The sequence below is a fragment of the Salvelinus alpinus genome, chromosome 30 (genome assembly GCF_045679555.1).
Source record: "Salvelinus alpinus chromosome 30, SLU_Salpinus.1, whole genome shotgun sequence".
NCBI lineage: Eukaryota > Metazoa > Chordata > Actinopteri > Salmoniformes > Salmonidae > Salvelinus > Salvelinus alpinus.
Window position 1 is genome coordinate 28,049,550 of NC_092115.1, and position 20,534 is coordinate 28,070,083.

A 20,534-nucleotide genomic window follows, 5' to 3' on the forward strand; every position below is an offset into this window, starting at 1 on the left:
TAATAGGATGTGCTTCAACAGCTACATGTTCAAATCACATTTTATTGGTCACATACACTGTACACATGGTAAGCAGATGTTATTGCGAGTGTAGCTAAATGCTTGTGCTTCTAGTTCCAACAGTGCAGTAATATCTAACAAGTAATCTAACAATTCAACCACAACTACCTAATATACACAAAGGGATGGAATAAAAATATATACACTACCGTTCAAAAGTTTGGGGTCACCTAGAAGTTTCCTTGTTTTTGAAAGAAAAGCACATTTTTTGTCCATTTAAAATAACATCAAATTGATCAGAAATACAGTGTAGACATTGTTACTGTTGTAAATTAATATTGTAGCTGGAAACGGCTGATTCTTTTATGGGATATCTACATAGGCGTAAGGAGGCCCATTATCAGCAACCATCACTCCTGTGTTCCAATGGCACGTTGTGTTAGCTAATCCAAGTTTATCATTTTAAAGGCTAATTGATCATTAGAAAACCCCTTTGCAATTATGTTAGCACAGCTGACAATGGTTGTTCTGATTAAAGAAGCAATAGAACTGGCCTTCTTCAGACTAGTTGAGTATCTGGAGCATCAGCATTTGTGGGTTCGATTACACGCTCAAAATGGCCAGCAACAAAGAACTTTCTTTTGAAACTCTTCAGTCTATTCTTGTTCTGAGAAATGAAGGCCATTCCATGCGAGAAATTGCCAAGAAACTGAAGATCCTGTACAATGCTGTGTACTACTCCCTTCACAGAAGATCAATTAGCTAATTCAAATTTATCATTTTAAAAGGCTAACACAACGTGCCATTGGAAGACACGAGTGATGGTTGCTGATAAATGGGCCTCTGTACGCCTATGTAGATATTCAATTAAAAATCAGCCGTTTCTAGCTACAATATTAGCAATGTCTACACTGTATTTCTGATCAATTTTATGTTATTTTAACGGACACTTTTTTCTTTCTAAATGACCCCAAACCTTTGAACGGTAGTGTACATATAAATATATGGATGAGCGATGACCGAGCGGCATAGGTAAGATGCAATAGATATAAACATATGAGATGAGTAATGCAAGATATGTAAACATTATTAAAGTGGCATTATTAGTGACTAGTGATCCATTTATTAACGTGGCCAATGATTTCAAGTCTGTATGTAGGCAGCAGACTCTCTGTTAGTGATGGCTGTTTAACAGTCTGATGGCCTTGAGATAGATGTTTTTCAGTCTCTCTGTCCCAGCTTTGATGCTCCTGTACTGACCTTGCCTTCTGGGTGGCAGCGGGGTGAACAGGCAGTGGCTCGGGTGGTTGTTGTCCTTGATGATCTTTTTGGCCTTCCTGTGACATTGGGTGCTGTAGATGTTCTGGAGGACAGGTAGTTTGAACACGGTGATTATTTGTGCAGACCGCACCACCTTTCGGAGAGCCTTGCAGTTGTGGGCGGTGCAGTTGCCGTACCAGGCGGTGATACAGGCCGACAGGATGCTCTCGATTGTGCATCTGGAAAAGTTTGTGAGGATTTTAGGTGACAAGCCTAATTTCTTCAGCCTCCTGAGGTTGAAGAGGCACTGTTGCGCCGCCTTCACCACACTGTCTGTGTGGGTGGACCATTTCAGTTTGTCCGTCATCTGTACGCTGAGGAACTTAAAACATTCCACCTTCTCCATTGCTGTCCCGTCAATGTGGATGGGGGAGTGCTCCTTCTGCTGTTTCCTGAAGTCCACAATCATCTCTTTTGTTTTGCTGACGAGTGAGAGTTTTTTCCCCCTGACACCACACTCCAAGGGCCCTCGTCATTGTTGGTAATCAAGCCTACCACTGTAGTGTCGTCTGCAAACTTGATGATTGAGTAGGAGGTGTGCATGGCCACGCAGTCGTGGGTGAACAGGGAGTACAGGAGGGGGCTGAGCACACACCCTTGTCAGGCCCCAGTGTTGAGGATCAGTGGAGATGTTGTTACCTACCTTCACCACCTGGGGGCAGCATGTCAGGAAGTCCAGGGCCCAATTGCACAGGGCTGGGTTGAGAGCAAGGGGCACAAGCTTAATGATGAGCTTCGAGGGTACTATGGTGTTGAATGCTGAGCTGTAGTCAATGAACAGCATTCTTACATAGGTATACCTCTTGTCCAGATGGGACAGGGCAGTGTGCAGTGTGATGGCAACTGCATCGTCTGTGGACCTATTGGGGCGGTATGCAAATTGAAGTGAGTGTTGGAAAGTCTTGTCAAATTAATGTCAAGACGTTATGATGGTATGATACAGGGGATGTTGGATAAAAGTACAAACTTTGAGTGCAATACTGTTTTCCAGTCCCAATTCAATGACATCCTATTCAATTTCTCCTGATAACTGACTGATCCAGTATAGTGCACACTGTTACATGAATCCTAAGCCCTTGCATTTATCAGGATTCACTGTAGGCTATGCAGTATCCAGGTATAAGCTATTCACATTGGGAGGTCTTCACATTATCCTGATTGACATCAAGATCTGCCAGTCAAATATTTTGCGATTTTTCTATTGTAAGCAATGCCCCATGCTGAACAAACCAGGAATAAAAATATGAACTTGGTACAACTACAGTATATAACCCCAGACATTACATACATTATACACATGTTATACACATAAAGGCTGTTACAAATTCAATGAAACCTCTAGTCTGGAGTCACACATATGAAATGGTAAAGACATTTTATTTACTTTCAGGATTTTCATAAATTTAAAATAAAAAATTCCCATCAGTCAAATCTCTTTGAACAGTCCATTTTCTCAACACATTTAAACAAAAAGGGTCGGGGGGGGGGGGGTGAGTCTACTTTAACTTTAAGAACATGAAAGGAAACGGTAAATACTATGCTAACGATTGTTGATGTACTCCAGCTATACTATCAAATTAAATATGCTACTGATATACTGATAACTTTACATTGAAATTCATGAACTCGGTCATTCTGATATTCATTCATTCATATCATCTTTGGCACGTTATAGATAGACCATCTGAATCTATAGGGCTCATATTAGTACACATGCGAGCAGAATCGGCAGACATGTTTGCATCTCCCACTATATTTCCATGAGGTGGATTACAGTATATAATAGGCCAGCAACATGCAATACCGTCACAAACAAATGTATGTTATCATCATTTATAGTGCCAAACAATCTTTGCATTCATCTACCATCTATCTTAAAATTATGGATTTAGACACCATGTCATATTCTTATAGTTCTTCCATATTCAGCTAACTCATATTGTAAAAGACATACAGTATGTCTTGCTAAATTGCATATGGTGCAGATCGCAGACACATTCAGGCTCCCTCAAACACACTGTAACCTCACAACATTGGATTCAAACAAGCATAACGCATCTAGATACGGCATAACCACTAGGGGAGAGTACGACCATGTAGTTGCAACAATGTCGACCCCATAGTCCTGTGTTTACCTGCAATACTCATCAGGGACAAAATAATAGTTTACAGTATACCCCGGGAAATACAGTACATGAATTCACATCCAAAATCTATCAACAGAGTGTAGATAGAGTACAACATTAAATAAATCAATACCAGAAACTTTAAGGATCTCAATACACACAATGGCTGCATTTCTATTGAAATGTACAAGTACAGTTGGACTCTAACACAATACACAGCATCACAGACAATTAAATAAGGTATTCAACTGTTTCCTATTACACTGTGATATGTTAAGAGCAGAAGTAGACATCACCTGATTTACTGACTTGAAAAAATAAACAATAATGACATACTGAGCAGTTGGCCTATAGTGCACTAGCCAACTTAAAAATCATTCTGTGCTGATAAATGTGACATGGACACTATGTTACTGGGATATACTGTACACCCTGTACGTATCATTCATTCTCTGTAGAACACCTAAATGATAGACTGTCCCAAATGGCAGGGCCGGCCCTAGCCTTTTGGGGGCCCTAAGCGATATTTGGATGCCCCCCCACCTCCCAGGCAAAACATTTTAGTGGACCTATTCTTGAAGGCGGAGAGAAATGTAAGTTTTAAAGTTAATTTCATACAATTCTACACATCTTGCCATGGGGCGTAGAGAAAATACAACTTTTACCGTGTACATTACCGTGTAGTTTACCCATAAAATGGTCTGACGGTGAAGTGGACATACTCAATAGTCATATCCCCAAAATAAAGAAATTCTCACTACAATACATTTTAATAGAAAGTTAGCAAAATAGATAAGATCTTGCTACCATGGAAAGGAAAATACCTGTCTTTGTGCAAAAATCACCCTGATTAACTCTTTAGTCATATCCCAGTTTGGCCTTTCCTACACTTGCGACTTGTTTTTTAAATTATATGAGCAAAAAATATTAAATTTGATTTGGAATGGGAAGCCTGATAAAAAATTAAACGGGCCTATTTATATAATGCATATGAATTTGGAGGGAAGAAATGATTAAATATTAAAGCATTAGACCTCACTAAAGGCTTCAGTCATACAAGTTATACTTAAAACTGGTTCTCAAGCAGATTCGTAAGAATGTCTCACCCCATGTTCAATAGTCTTTTCCCCTTTATTCAGATTACAACCTGTAACTTTCGGTTATTTGAAAATAGAATCATCTCCAAAGAGAAAAAAAATCGATATTTTTTAAAACGAGCCATAGAAAGTTGGTTGCAATTTCAGTTTAATCCACCAGAAAAGACAGAACAAATATGACAACAAATATTATGGTTAAACTCAAATATACTGATTGATAAAAAAACAAAAAATGATATCATAAATAGGACTGGTGGAGTCACACATGCAGCTAACAAAAATATATGGAAATGTCTGCTGTACAACCAACTAATTGCAGCATTACCGCAAAAATGGAAGAGGCATGTGGAAAGGGGAGAAAGTAAGGAACTTCATTAAAGATCAAAATTGGTAAAAAAAAATTGTAATAAATAAAAAAGTATACCAGTTTCATTTAAGATCCCAAAAATTGACAGCTGTGCCATACAGACTGCAAAGTAGTCGGGAAGATATTTTTGATGTACCAATTTCATGGCACATGGTTTATGAACTGATACACAAAACAATTCCGGATTCAACATTTTTTCAATTAAAATTATTATACAAAAATCTTGCAACCAATAGAACGTTATATATATGGGGGGGATACAACCGTCCCAGGTCTGCACATTTTGCTGCAAAGAGAATCATTAGATCATTTGTTTTGGTGCTGTCAATATGTATCTTGTTTTTGGTCGCAGGTTCAGGGATGGCTCTTGAATTGCAATATTTACCTGGAGCTAACTACAAATAGCACTGCTAGCTAATTTGAAAAGTCATAGCCAATCGATCAATAATACTCTTAGCAAAAATGTCTATCTTTAATTTACAATTTGTAGAAACTATAATAATAGAACATTTCAGAACTTTTGTGAAACATCACAGCTGAAAAATATATGGCAAATAGAAACTGGATGGTGTTCAGAGATATATGGAAAGGGTTGAGTGGAGCTGAAGGGTGGGTCTAAAAATAACAAGATAACTCATGTAAAATATACTGTGTCCGCAAAATGTACATAGGTTCATAACTTTTGTGAAACAGCACAGTTAAAAATATATGGCAAATAGAAATCAAACTGGATGGTCTTCAGAGATAGATGTGAGGGATTGAGGTTAGCTGAATAAAAAAAAAAAACTATTACATACATACATACAGTTGAAGTCAGAAGTTTACATACACTTAGGTTGGAGTCATTAAAACTCGTTTTTCAACCATCCCAGAAATTTCTTGTTAACAAACAATAGTTTTGGCAAGTCGGTTAGGACATCTACTTGGTGCATGACACAAGTCATTTTTCTAACAATTGTTTACAGACAGATAATAACACTTATAATTCACTGTGTCACAATTCCAGTGGGTCAGAAGTTTACATACACTAAGTTCACTGTGCCTTTAAACAGCTTGGAAAATTCCAGAAAATTATGTCATGGCTTTAGAAGCTTCTGATATGCTAATTGACATCATTTGAGTTCCTTGGAGGTGTACCTGTGGATGTATTTCAAGGCCTACCTTCAAACTCAGTGCCCCCTTGCATGACATCATGGGAAAATCAAAAGAAATCAGCCAAGACCTCAGAAAAGAAATTGTAGACCTCCATAAGTCTGGTTCATCCTTGGGAACAGTTTCCAAACGCCTGAAGGTACCACGCTCATCTGTACAAACAATAATACGCAAGTATAAACACCATGGGACCACGCAGCCATCATACCGCTCAGGAAGGAGACGCGTTCTGTCTCCTAGAGATGAACGTACTTTGGTGCGAAAAGTGCAAATCAATCCCAGAACAACAGCAAAGGACCTTGTGAAGATGCTGGAGGAAACCGGTACAAAAGTATCTATATCCACAGTAAAACGAGTCCTATATCGACATAATCTGAAAGGCCGCTCAGCAAGAAAGAAGCCACTGCTCCAAAACCACCATAAAAGAACCAGACTACGGTTTGCAAGTGCACATGGGGACAAAGATGGTACTTCTTGGAGAAATGTCCTCTGGGCTGATGACACAAAAATAGAACAGTTTGGCCATAATGACCATTGTTATGTTTGGAGGAAAAAGGGGGAGGCTTGCAAGTCAAAGAACACCATCCCAACCGTGAAGCACACAGGTGGCAGCATCATGTTGTGGGGGTGCTTTGCTGCAGGAGGGACTGGTGCACTTCACAAAATAGATGGCTTCATGAAGGAGGGAAATTATGTGGATATATTGAAGCAACATCTCAAGACATCAGTCAGGAAGTTGAAGCTTGGTCGCAAATGGGTCTTCCAAATGGACAATGACCCCAAGCATACTTCCAAAGTTGTGGCAAAATGGCTCAAGGACAACAAAGGTATTGGATTGGCCATCACAAAGCCCTGACCTCAATCCTATAGAAAATTTGTGGGCAGAACTGAAAAAGCGTGTGCGAGCAAGGAGGCCTACAAACCTGACTCAGTTACACCAGCTCTGTCAGGAGGAATGGGCCAAAACTCACCCAACCTATTGTGGGAAGCTTGTGGAAGGTTACCTGAAGGCAATGCACATTTGTGGCCTGCTGGAGGTCATTTTTCAGGGCTCTGGCAGTGCTCCTCCTTGCACAAAGGCGGAGGTAGCGGTCCTGCTGCTGGGTTGTTGCTCTCCTACGGCATCCTCCACGTCTCCTGATGTACTGGCCTGTCTCCTGGTAGCGCCTCCATGCTCTGGACACTACGCTGACAGACACAGCAAACCTTCTTGCCACAGCTCGCATTGATGTGCCATCCTGGATGAGCTGCACTACCTGAGCCACTTGTGTGGGTTGTAGACTCCGTCTCATGCTACCACTAGTGAAAGCACCGCCAGCATTCAAAAGTGACCAACACATCAGCCAGGAAGCATAGGAACTGAGAAGTGGTCTGTGGTCACCACCTGCAGAACCACTCTTTTATTGGGGGTGTCTTGCTAATTGCCTATAATTTCCACCTTTTGTCTATTCCATTTGCACAACATCATGTGAAACAGTTTGATTTCACAGAAGTGTGATTGACTTGGAGTTACATTGTGTTGTTTAAGTGTTCCCTTTATTTTTTTGAGCAGTGTATAAAGAAAAACCCTGGAATGAGTAGGCGTGTCCAAACTTTTGACTGGTACTGTATAATATATATAAAAATATATGGGAGTTTGGAAGCCACAATCTATCTGCGATATTAAAGCTGATCTACCCCCTAAAAGAAAATATATATTGACAAAAATAAGTAAAAACAATTTTGGCTGACATTGTTTACCGAGTGACGGTCTATGACTGAAATAATGAAGCACAACCAAATTTTTAAATTTCACCTTGTGTATAACAGAAAGTTGAGACCCGACTAAGTTCCCTTTTTGTTCACAAGAGGCTGTGGGGCCCTACGCGACCGCTTATGCCTAAGGCCAGTTCTGCCAAATGGCACCCTATTCCCGATATAGTGCATTACATTTGACCAGGGCCCATAAGAGCTCTCGTCAAAAGTAGTGCACTACAGGGCAAGTGGCTCACTCAAGAGCACAACCACATTAGGCTGCCTAACCTGGAATTTAAACACCCGTCTACTATCTGGACTTACAAGCTACATCCTATGTCAGCTAGGCTAGACCATACTACATTAGAGTCCTGAGCCATGTCATCCGAGGACATCTCTATCATCCTAATATCATTACTTATGCACTTTGTTCTACTGAAAGAATTCCTATTCCTAACGACTGACATGGAAAACCTGAACGGAAGACAATAAGAAATGGAAAGATTATCTAGAGTGCCCACTGTTGTCCTCCAGTCAGCAGCAGTGTGTGCTTAGTCTGCTCCGCGTGTGGAGGCAGCCCCCTACTGTCCTCCCATACTACAGTATAGGGGCGACGCACTCCTCTCCTGGCACTGTGGTGGAGGCTGAGGCCCAGCCATTTGTCCGGATGACCTCGCCGGATTCTCTGAGGCTGCACCATACCCGCCCGTGTCTGTTGGCGCTAGGAATAGATTGTTATCACCTCCCTGCCTCCGCCACGTACCAGCAGCACACGGTCCAGTCCATCCATAAGAACCTCCAGAAACTCCATGTCTACAGGCCATGGGGTCAAGGAGAAACAACCGCATAGACACTGACGTGGAAGAGTACTAATGGTACAGAGATTTGAAATGTCAAAAGTAAAAGTAATGGGGGCAATAACCTAAAAGTATGGAGTTTTATTTAGATGCAGACGCCTCAAGCAGTTCCTCATCAACAGTTCATGCCTATGTACAATGCCTTCCGTGAAAATGTATTTCGGATTCTCTATATTTGCATATTCTTTACACTGAATGTTTTCAGATCTTCAACCAAAACCAAATATTAAATAAAGGGAACCTGCGTGAACAAATAACATTTGTATACTTATTTAATTTATTTAATTTGAAAAGTTACGCAACACTAGTGCTGAGAGATTACTAGAAATGTAGGTTATTTTTTAACTAATTGACCAATGTCTATATACACTTTTACAAAAGTATGTGGACACCCCTTTGCTGACAGGTGTATAAAATCGAGCACAGCCATGCAATCTCCATAGACAAACATTGGCCGTAGAATGACCTTACTGAAGAGCTCAGTGACTTTCGAAGTGTCACTGTTATAAGATGCCACCTGTCCAACAAGTCAGTATGTCAAATTTCTGCAATGCTAGAGCTGCCATGGTCAACTGTAAGTGCTGTTTTTATGAAGTGGAAATGTGTAGGAGCAACAACAGCTCAGCCGTGAAGTGGTAGGCCACACAAGCACACAGATCGGGACCGCCGAGTGCTGTATGCGCATTAAAAAAAAAAATCACCTGTCCTCGGTTGCAACACTCACTACCAAGTTCCAAACTGCCTCTGGAAGCAATGTCAGCACAAGAACTGTTCGCCAGGAGCTTCATGAAATGGAAATCTTAACACTACAGCACACAATGACATTCTAGATGATTCTGTGCTTCCAACTTTGTTTCAGCATGACAATGGCCCTGTGCACAAATCTAGGTCTATACAGAAATGGTTTGTCGAGATCGGTGCGGAAGAACTTGGCTGGCCTGCACAGAGCCCTGACCTCAACCCCATCAAACACCTTTGAGATGAATTGGAATGCTGACAGTGAGCCAGGCCTAATCGCCCAACATCAGTGCCCGACCTCACTAATGCTCTTGTGGCTGAATGGAAGCAAGTACACACAGCAATGTTCCAACATCTAGTGGAAAGCCTTCCCAGAAAAGTGGAGGCTGTTATAGCAGCAAAAGGGGGACCAACTCCATATTGATGACCATGATTTTGGAATGAGAAGTTTGACGAGCATACATTTGGTCATGAAGTGTAGTTTAGCACAGAAAACGTGGTAATTAACTGCAATGATCATAATCCATTGCGTTTCTACTTGTCCGGTGTGTGTGTTTATTTTACACATGCTATGTTAGGTTAGTGTGGGAGAGAGAATAGAAAAGAATGCGAGCTCGAGAGGGATAGCGAGCAGTTGCTTCGCGAGGTATCTCTACCTGAAAATAAATGATCTGTGATTGATAGTTGGTATTCAGCAGTCATAAAAGTATGCCTTATTTATGTCTGGCGAAAACCCTGCATTCCACAATAAGCTCCTCATACCAAAGTTCAAGCATGGTGGTGGTAGTGTGATGGTTTGGGGATGTTTTGCTGCCTCAGGACCTGGACAACTTGCCATCATTGAAGGAACCAAGAATTCTGTTTTGTATCAGAGAATTCTACAGGAGAATGTCAGGCCATCCGTCTGTGATCTGAAGCCCAGCTGGGTCATGCAACAAGACAATGATCCAAAACACACAAATTCTACATCAGAATGACTTAAAAGCAACAAATATAACATTGTGGAATGGCCTAGTCAAAGTCCAGACCAAAATCCAATTGAGATGTTGTAGCAGGACCTGAAACGAGCAGTTCATGCTTGAAAAGCAGCAGGTAGCCTAGTGGTTAGAGCGTTGGACTAGTAACCGAAAGGTTGCAAGATCGAATCCCCGAGCTGACAAGGTAAAAATCTGTCTTTCTGCCCCTGAACAAGGCAGTTAACCCACTGTTCCTAAGGCCGTCATTGAAAATAAGAATTTGTTCTTAACTGACTTGCCTAGTTAATATTTTTTTTTTTTTTTTTTAAAGATGCCACAAATGTCGCTGAGTTAAAGCAGTTCTGCATGGAACAGTGGACCAAAATTCCTCCACAGAAATTTGAGAGACTGATCAACATCTACAGGAAGCGTTTGGTTGCAGTCATTGCAGCTAAAGGTGGCACAACTAGTTAATGAGTGTAAGGGGATAAATACTTTTTCACACAGGGGAATTGAGTGTGGGGAACTGAGTGTTGCTCAATTTTGTTTAATAAATAAATAGGTATCCAATGTTTGTGTTTTTTGTTCACTCAGGTTCCCTGTATCTAATATTATGTTTTGGTTGAAGATCTGTTAACATTCAGTGTGAAAAATGTGCAAAAACAGAGAAAATCGTAAAAAGGGAGAAAATATGTTTTCACAGCACTGTACATCATTATAGCTTCAGTCCCTGTCAGTCTATTTATTACTGTAAGATGATACTGACTCAGACAGTGGACACTCCGTTATCCAGTTCAGAGTATACTAGTGGTTTAAAAAAAGGATACAATTCTCGTCACCACCCTTGTTTTTGGGCGGTCCAGGCATGTTCAGCAGCACCAGCTGAGCTCCCTGGGATTTGTTGACCACAACCTCATTCAACTTGACCGCGGTGTGCATCCTCCTCACGTTAGACTGGTTCCTACAAAATAACAGGTTAAACTCAAGAACAACAACTCTTATATGTCTTCTACTTGGATTGAGTCCCAAAAGGCACTCTTTTCCCTATATAGCGCACTACATTTGATCGGAGCCTGACAGGCCCTGGTCAAATGTAGTGCATTATATAAGGAATAGGGTGCCATTTGGGATGCATGGTATGCCTTATATCCTACTACAGGCTTCTATTATAAACATGACAGCACACCTGTCATAAGCATTCATGATACGTGACTTGACGGTATCATCGCAAAATTGTAATCACAAAATGTACAGTAAGCCAATTAGCTACCCTAAGTAATGTATAACAAATGTCTCCATAGACATGCTACAGTATAGCCATACTATAGATTATACTGATATAACATGGATCAGGAGTAATGTCATGTTGATACTGCATGTAACAGTAGGCTTAACTAAATCTAGTTAAGGAATAGTGCAGGCAGAAGTAATTGTTGATTTGACAAGAATAATATCACGCCTCACTTACCTAAGCATCAAGGCATATTTGTTAGATACAGTTGAAGTCGGAAGTTTACATAAACCATAGCCAAATACATTAACTCAGTTTTTCACAATTCCTGACATTTAATCCTAGTACAAATTCCCTGTCTTAGGTCAGTTAGGATCAACACTTTATTTTAAGAAAATGAAATGTCAGAATAATAGTAGAGAGAATGATTTATTTCAGCTTTTATTTATTTCATCACATTCCCAGTGGGTCAGAAGTTTATGTAACAGTTTAACTTTAGTCCGTCCCCTCGCCCCGACCCGGGCGCGAACCATGGACCCTCTGCACACATCAACAATAGTCACCCACGAAGCATCGTTACCCATCGCTCCACAAAGGCCGCGGCCCTTGCAGAGCAAGGGGAACCACTACTTCGAGGTCTCAGAGCAAGTGAAGTCAACCATTGAAAGGCTATTAGCGCGCACCACCGCTAACTAGATAGCCATTTCACATCCGTTACACTTACAAACACTAAATTAGTATTTAAATTGTTTAACTTGGGTCAAACGTTTTGGGTAGCCTTCCAAAGCTTCCCACAATAAGTTGTGAAGCACCCATGTGGCAGCATCATGTTGTAGGGGTGCTTCACGGTTGGGATGGTGTTCTTCGGCTTGCAAGCATCCCCCTTTTTCCTCCAAACATAACAATGGTCATTATGTCCAAACAGTTCTATTTCTGTTTCATCAGACTAGAGGACAAAGTACGATCATTGTCCCCATGTGCAGTTGCAAACCGTAGTCTGGATTTTTTATGGCGGTTTTGGAGCAGTGGCTTCTTCCTTGCTGAGCGGCCTTTCAGGTTATGTCGATATAGGACTTGTTTTACTGTGGATATAGATACTTTTGTACCGGTTTCCTCTAGCATCTTCACTAGGTCCTTTGCGGTTGTTCTGGAATTGATTTGCACTTTTCGCACCAAAGTATATTCATCTCTAGGAGACAGAACGCGTCTTCTTCCTGAGCGGTATGACGGCTGCGTGGTCCCATGGTGTTTATACTTGCGTATTATTGTTTGTACAGATGAACGTGGTACCTTCAGGCGTTTGGAAACTGCTCCCAAGGATGAACCACACTTATGGAGGTCTACAATTTATTTTCTGAGGTCTTGGCTGATTTCTTTTGATTTTCCCATGATGTCATGCAAGGAGGCACTGAGTTTGAAGGTAGGCCTTGAAATACATCCACATGTACACCTCCAATTGACTCAAAGGATGTCAATTAGCCCATCAGAAGCTTCTAAAGCCATGACACAATTTTCTGGAATTTTCCAAGCTGTTTAAAAGGCACAGTGAACTTAGTGTATGTAAACTTCTGACCTACTGGAATTGTGATACAGTGAAATAATCTGTCTGTAAACAATTGTTGGAAAAATGACTTGTGTCATGCACCAATTAGATGTCCTAACCGACTTGCCAAAACTATAGTTTGTTAACAAGAAATTTGTGGAGTGGTTGAAAAATGAGTTTTAATGACTCCAACCTAACTGTATGTAAACTTCCGACTTCAACTGTATTTTTAGTACCAGTCAAAAGCTGACACACCTACTCATTCAATGGGTTTTACTTTATTTGTACTATTTTCTACATTGTATAATAATAGTGAAGACATCAAAACTATGAAATAACACATACGGAATCATGTACCCCAAAAAAGTGGTAAACAATTTTAAAAAAAGTAGCCAACCCTTTGTCTTGATGACAGCTTTTCACACTCTTGGCATTCTCTCAACCAGCTTCATGAGGTAGTCACCTGGAATGCATTTCAATTATCAGATGTGCCTTGTAAAAAGTCCCTTTGTGGAATTTCTTTCCTTCTTAATGTGTTTGAGCCAATCAGTTGTGTTGTGACAAGGTAGGGGTGGGTATACAGAGGATAGCCCTATTTTTGTGAAAGACCAAGTCCATATTATGGCAAGAACAGCTCAAATAAGCAAAGAGAAATTACAGTCCATCATTACATTAAGACATGGAGGTCAGTCAATCTGGAAAATGTCAATAACTTTTAAAGTTTCTTCAAGCGCAGTCGCAAAAACCATCAAGCACTATTATGAAACTGGCTCTCATAAGGACCGCCACAGGAAAGGAAGACCCAGAGTTACCTCTGCTGCTGGGAATAAGTTCATTAGAGTTACATGCACCTCAGATTGCAGCCCAAATAAATGCTTCAGAGTTCAAGTAACAGACACATCTCAACATCAACTGTTTAGAGGAGACTGCATAAAATCAGGCTTCATGGTCAAATTGCTGCAAAGAAACCACTACTAAAGGACACCGATAAAAAGAAGAGACTTGCTTGGGCAGAGAAACACAAGCAATGGACATTAGACTGGTGGAAATCTGTCCTTTGGTCTGATGAGTCAAGATTTGAGATTTTTGGTTCCAACTGCCGTGTCTTTGTGAGACGCTGAGTAGGTGAATGGATAATCTCTGCATGTATGGTTCCCACCGTGAAGCATGGAAGAGGAGGTGTGATGGTGCGTTGCTGGTCCGTCAGTTATTTATTTAGAATTCAAGGCACACTTAACCAGCATGGCTACCACAGCATTCTGCAGCAATACGCCATCCCATCTGGTTTGCGCTCAGTGGGACTATCATTTGTTTTTCAATAGGAGAATGACCCAAAACACACCTCCAGGCTGTGTAAGGGCTATTTGACCAAGAAGGAGAGGGCTGGAGTGCTGCATCAGATGACCTGGCCTCCACAATCACCCAACCTCATCCCAATTGAGATGGTTTGGGATGAGTTGGACCGCAGAGTGAAGGAAAAGCAGCCAACAAGCGCTCTGCATATGTGGGAACTCCTTCAAGACTGTTAGAAAAGCATTCCTCATGAATCTGGTTGAGAGAATGCCAAGAGTGTGCAAAGCTGTCATTAAGGCAAGGGGTGGCTACTTTGAAGAATCTCAAATATAAAATATATTTAGATTTGTTTGGTTACTACATGATTCCATATGTGTTATTTCATAGTTTTCATGTCTTCACTATTATTCTACAATGTAGAAAATAGTAAAAATAAAGAAACCTTTGAATGAGTAGGTGTGTCCAAACTTTTGACTGGTACTGTATATATGCTTACCATTATAAGCATGTATAAAATAGTCTAACCAAGTTAGGCAAGGTCACACATGCTGAGTGAATGTTATCTTTTCCACGTAAATTAACTGAGAGAGTACTATACATGCTGTTAGAAGAGGAGGAGAGAAGTGAAGAAAGACACCACACACCCCTCGTTGCTCTAAGAAAAACTATAAGGTCACGACATGAGGGGGAAAAGGGATCACACACAGATACTTAAGACTAAGGGAAACTTGACTTACAGACTCTCCCACTCTCTAGAAGAGAAGAAACAAAACATAGAACGACTTAGGTATGTTTATAATATATACATCTCACCATGGTTAATCACACATTTTAGACACAAATAGGGAGAACAGGGCATCAATGATAGAGTACAGACTAGTCTGAACATCCTGAGAACAGAGTATAGTTCAAGTCAAGGTACATCATACTATGTCTAGATATTTTAAGTATGTAACAGTACTGTAGCTATTGTAACCATTATTCTATATGTGCACTAGACAGGTGCATCTATGGATTGAGTAGTTTCTGTTGGCAGTGCTAATACCATTTTCACACTACCATAACCAGGCCAGTACAGAACAGCAAGACTCAGTTCGGCTCAGTAGTGTGAAAGTGGTATGTCTGACAGTGTACTGCAGTGTGAGCCTTGGGCCTCTAGGGGAGATACTTACGGTTTCATATTGAAGAGGTCCTTCACGCCCATGTTCGGCTCACCGCGTTTACGGTTCCTCTCGGCGATCAGCTTGTCTTTGGTCCAGGTCATGTGGACATGGTGGTCGGGCGTGGCGGTAGCTGTGTCACTGAGGTTGGCGTGGGACTTAGTGCCCAGTTTAGTGATGAGCTGAGACTGGGGGATAACACTTGTGTCACTACAGACCCAGGCAGGATGCTAAACAAAGCGGTGCCTCCTCCTCAGGAGGCTGGCACAACTGTAGAATGGAGACTATCCTTATGTTTTGCATTATCGGCAAGAATGATAATGTTAATCCAAGCAATAGATCCAAAATGGATTATGGATGACATTCTCATGGTTGCATTCGTTCATCTGTCTACTCCATGGAAAAGGCATGAAATATTACTGGACATTTCAATGCTTCAACGTTAAAATAACAAAGCTCCATAAAAACAATGCATGACATAGAAACAAAATAAAGTGTACTATAGCAAACAATAATAAAACATACTACAAATAAATCGAAGTGAAGTTGAAAAATGGAAATGATGGAAACGATTAGGAAAAATGGGATTACATTTCTAATCCAAGTTGAAAGTTTGGGGTTGGCGGTTTTGCCAGCGTACCAAGAACGTTCTAAGTTTTTGGTTCTAAGAAGATCGTTGTAAAAATATCTAAGTGTAATACTTGCTACAAAGTTACTGAGCCAATAACTCTCAGGTAAGTGGATGCAGGAGTAGGGTGACAAGGACACAAGAGGACCACAGCCATAGAAATCCTATAATTCAGTTCTCTTTCATTCTTTTGCCACAGCCATATTCATTCAGAGAAATGCTTCAGGGCGCTGATTCCAGAAACGCATACAGTATTGGGGTACGCTTTTACTGGAACACCTTAGTCATTCCTTAAGATTTCCTCAAGAATTGACAAATCACAGCTATTTAAAAAAATATATACTTAATAACTATGGCTCTGTCCATGTCAGATACAGGTATGAGGATGGGCTAGAGGGTGGAGAGGGAAGGGAGATGCTTATGGGATGTTTATGGGATGGTTCTGAGGCAGACACATCACATGGCTGCTGGGCTACCTCCTCATCCTCCCGTATGTCCATGGATATGGACAGGCTTGGGACCTGTAGTGTGTTTGAGGCCTGTAGTGTCTCCACCATGGATGACTTCTTCTTCTCGATGGAGTTACGTGACTCGTCTGTGATGCTCTGAATCTGAAGCCCAACCCGATGCGAGCCCAGAACATCCAACACAGCAGCAGGAAATCAGGACAGGCCAAAATGTCACAACAGTCGGTCCATATTACGAGCCACAAACAACAAGGAAGTTAAGAACTACTGTAACAGGAAGGAACACAAATATAATCTATCCCGTGTGTGAAGTGCAACCTTTGTCCCCGTCTTTGATTTGAACACTGTGCATAGGCCTACAGTCAACATTCAAAGCAGTGACCATGTGTTTGCTTGTCAATGTAATTAGGTTTTATACACTATTGTACAAAAGCTGAAGAACATACACACATCCAGGTATTTTCTGCAGGTGCTGGAGTTGTAGGCAAACTCATGGAAAATAAAAAGGAAAACGCTGCACACTGCTGCTCATGCTCCCAGGTGATTTTATTTACAACAATGATTTGACTTAAACCCTTTATAGTTTCAAAATGTACATATTGTGTTTCTTATCCTAATTGAATTAATATATATATATATATATATATGTTGCTGTAAATACTGATCACATTTCTTGTGTTTGATCATATATTTTGATACATTGAATGTTAACATTGTGAACCAATGTTATTTAATTTTACCTCCCGTTTCATTATGTGATGTCACTGAGTACTGCCCCTACATATAGGACCTTCCACCCCCACCTGGATATGGATGCCTGATGAAGGGTCGAAATGTTGTTCCATATAAAATCACCTGGGAGCGTGAGCAGCAGTGTGCGGCGTTTCCTTTTTGTTGTCCACTATTGAATCACTTGGTTACACCACAGGAGGCTGCTGAGGGTAGGACGGCTCATAATAATGGATGGAATGGAGTAAATGGAATGGTATCAAACACATGGAAACACAGGATGAGTTTGATACCATTCCATAGATTCCATTCCAGCCACTACTATGAACCCGTTCTCCCAAACTAAGGTGCCACCAGCCTCCTGTGGGTTAAACAGAACCTGACAGAGTTGAGCATCACATTACCTCTCTCTCTCGCTCGGTTCTGGACAGCTGCATCTGTTTCAGCATCTGAGAGCGCTGCTCCATCACCAGGGTCTTCTCATAGGTGAAGGCTGCAATGTCACTATCGTGCTGAGGACAGAAATACAAAGAAACTGGCAACAACAAAAACAGGGGCAAAACCCTTGACAAATGGTTTCTTATTAATACAATAGCAGGTATGATTAAGTGTGAGTGCAGCTGCTTACCATCTCCACCACCTCCACTACAGCGTTGAGACGGAGGTGATACAGGAACATCTGCAGGTCCTTCTTCATCTGAATACTGTTGTCATCCATCTGAGCCACTGTGAAGATACGCATCTTACACTTCCTCCACACCTGGGACGGACAAGGAACAGAGAGGTAGAAAAAAGGGAAAGAAACTATGAAACTGTCTATGAAACTGTTCTAAATGCTATAGTGCTTCAGTCCAATATCAGTTGTGGAAATTGTTTAATGGCCCACTGCAATTAACATATTTTTTTTATCTGGCCACCATTAGAATGTAGTGTGTATTTATTTTTTTCTTGTTCATTTTTTTTCTTTTTCTTTTTTACAAAGCAACAGTATACAGTACCCAAAGGCATATGGTGCCAATGCCACAATACCTTGTGTTGGCGCAGTAAGAAAGGCAGCAGCATGAGAAGACCTCCATCATGAACAATCCACCACACGTCTATGGTGCCCTCCCCCAGGCGGTCCTGGTTGCAGGGGAACTTGTCAATGTTCTTAGCAACCAGCAGGGCCTGATGGGCTGACGTAGTCTCTCTCACCGTCTCTGTGGGATAAGGAGGATATTTACTGTACTGCTTGTATTGTTATCAGTGCAAGAAACCCACATAATTAGGCCCCACAGTTTTGACTGATTCTGGTCAGGTCATTTGGTCAGGAAAAACTCTTAACCCTGCCCATAAACATACAAAAATGTTCTCAGAACCTAAAACCAAATCTCAATAGGTAGCTAAGCTAGCTTAATTTTTCAAATGTATGTGGATGTCGTCACAAGAGGCTACTTAGTATGACATACTTGATTCTACTTAAATCTACTGTAGACTAGTATAGCAAACGATGGTGTGTACTGTGGAGGATACTAGAGTATGGTGTGTGTACCAATGAAGTTCTTCCAGGCGTAGGAGTCCTCAGCCTGTTTCCAGCCCCCAGGCCAGGCCATGAGAACGGCGTTGTGTTTCATGCCCCCCAGCCCTGCCGACTGGATCAGGTGGGAGAAACCATCCCGCAGGTTAGAGGACACCACCACGTGGCAGAAACCTTTGGTACGCTCCACGTGCATGGCCGACTTAACGTTCTGCACCAAGAAAAGACAAAAAAACATCAGGAGAAAATATAATGAAAGAGTGAAGAGGAGGATGAATTGATGGGAAAGTGAAAATAAATACAGTTCCCCATAAATACACTTGCAAAATACCGATAGTGGATGAAACATTTGATGCAAGAATACAGTGGCAAGAAAAAAAAAGGGAAAAAAAGTAAGTGAACCCCTTTGGAAATACCTGGATTTCTGCATAAATTGGTCATAAAATGATCTGATCTTTATCTAGGTCACAACAATAGACAAACACACTCTGCTTAAACTAATAACACACAAACAATTACACATTTTCATGTCTTTATTGAACACACTGTAAACATTCACAGTGTAGGGTGAAAAAAGTATGTGAACCCTTGGATTTAATAACTGGTTGACCCTACTTTGGAAGCAATAACCTCAACCAAACGTTTTCTGTAGTTGCGGATCAGACCTGCACAAAGGTCAGGAGGATTTTGGACCATTCCTCTTTACAAAACTGTTTCAGTTCAGCAATATTCTTGGGATGTCTGGTGTGAACTGCTCTATTGAGGTCATGCCACAGCATCTCAAAATCGGGTTGAGGTCAGGACTCCAGAAGGCGTATTTTCTTCTGTTGTTGATTTACTTCTGTGTTTTGGGTCGTTGTCCTGTTGCATCACCCAACTTCTGTTGAGCTTCAATTGGCGGACAGATAGCCTAACATTCTCCTGATAAACTTGGGATTTCATTTTTCCGTCGATGATAGCAAGCTGTCCAGGCCCTGAGGCAGCAAAGCAGCCCCAAACCATGATGCTCCCTGCACCATACAGTTGGGTTGAGGTTTTGATGTTGGTGTGCTGTGCCTTTTTTTCTCCACACATAGTGTTGTGTGTTCCTTCCAATCAACTCAACTGTAGTTTCATCTGTCCACAGAATATTTTGCCAGTAGCACTGTGGAACATCCAGGTGCAGTTTTGCAAACTTAAGACGTGCAGCAATGTTTTATTTTGGACAGCAGTGGCTTCTTCCATGGTATCCTCCCATGAACACCATTCTTGTTTAGTGTTTTACGTATCGTTGACTCGTCAACAGAGATGTTAGCATGTTCCAGAGATTTCTGTAAGTCTTTAGCTGATTCTTCTTAACCTCATTGAGCATTCTGCGCTGTGCTCTAGCAGTCATCTTTGCAGAACGGCCACCCTAGGGAGAGTAGCAACAGTGCTGAACTTTTCCTCCATTTATAGACAATTTGTCTTACCGCGGACTGATGAACATCAAGGCTTTTAGAGAAACTTTTATAACCCTTTCCAGCTTTATGCAAGTCAACAATTCTTAATCTTAGGTCTTCTGAGATCTCTTTTGTTCGAGGCATGGTTCACATCAGGCAATGCTTCTTGTGAGTGTTTTTTACAAGGCAAGACAGCTCT

At 41.2% G+C, this 20,534-nt stretch overlaps 1 protein-coding gene across 2 annotated transcripts in view; it reads right to left on the reverse strand.

Moving 5' to 3' along the window:
- Positions 1-2,678: 2,678 nt before the first annotated feature.
- LOC139560432 (solute carrier family 12 member 7-like) overlaps positions 2,679-20,534 on the reverse strand; it is a 104,522-nt gene continuing 86,666 nt past the window's right edge. The window contains exons 18-26 of one of the 2 annotated variants that reach the window (XM_071377202.1): positions 18,930-19,125; positions 18,428-18,597; positions 18,027-18,158; positions 17,803-17,910; positions 16,679-16,813; positions 15,587-15,762; positions 15,152-15,166; positions 11,175-11,308; positions 2,679-8,609 (exon numbers count right to left, since the gene is read on the reverse strand). In XM_071377202.1, coding sequence (XP_071233303.1) covers positions 8,518-8,609; positions 11,175-11,308; positions 15,152-15,166; positions 15,587-15,762; positions 16,679-16,813; positions 17,803-17,910; positions 18,027-18,158; positions 18,428-18,597; positions 18,930-19,125 — 1,158 coding nt within the window. In that variant the 3' untranslated portion in view covers positions 2,679-8,517. The remainder of the gene's footprint in view (positions 8,610-11,174; positions 11,309-15,151; positions 15,167-15,586; positions 15,763-16,678; positions 16,814-17,802; positions 17,911-18,026; positions 18,159-18,427; positions 18,598-18,929; positions 19,126-20,534) is intronic. The other variant, XM_071377203.1, reaches the window with a different exon arrangement.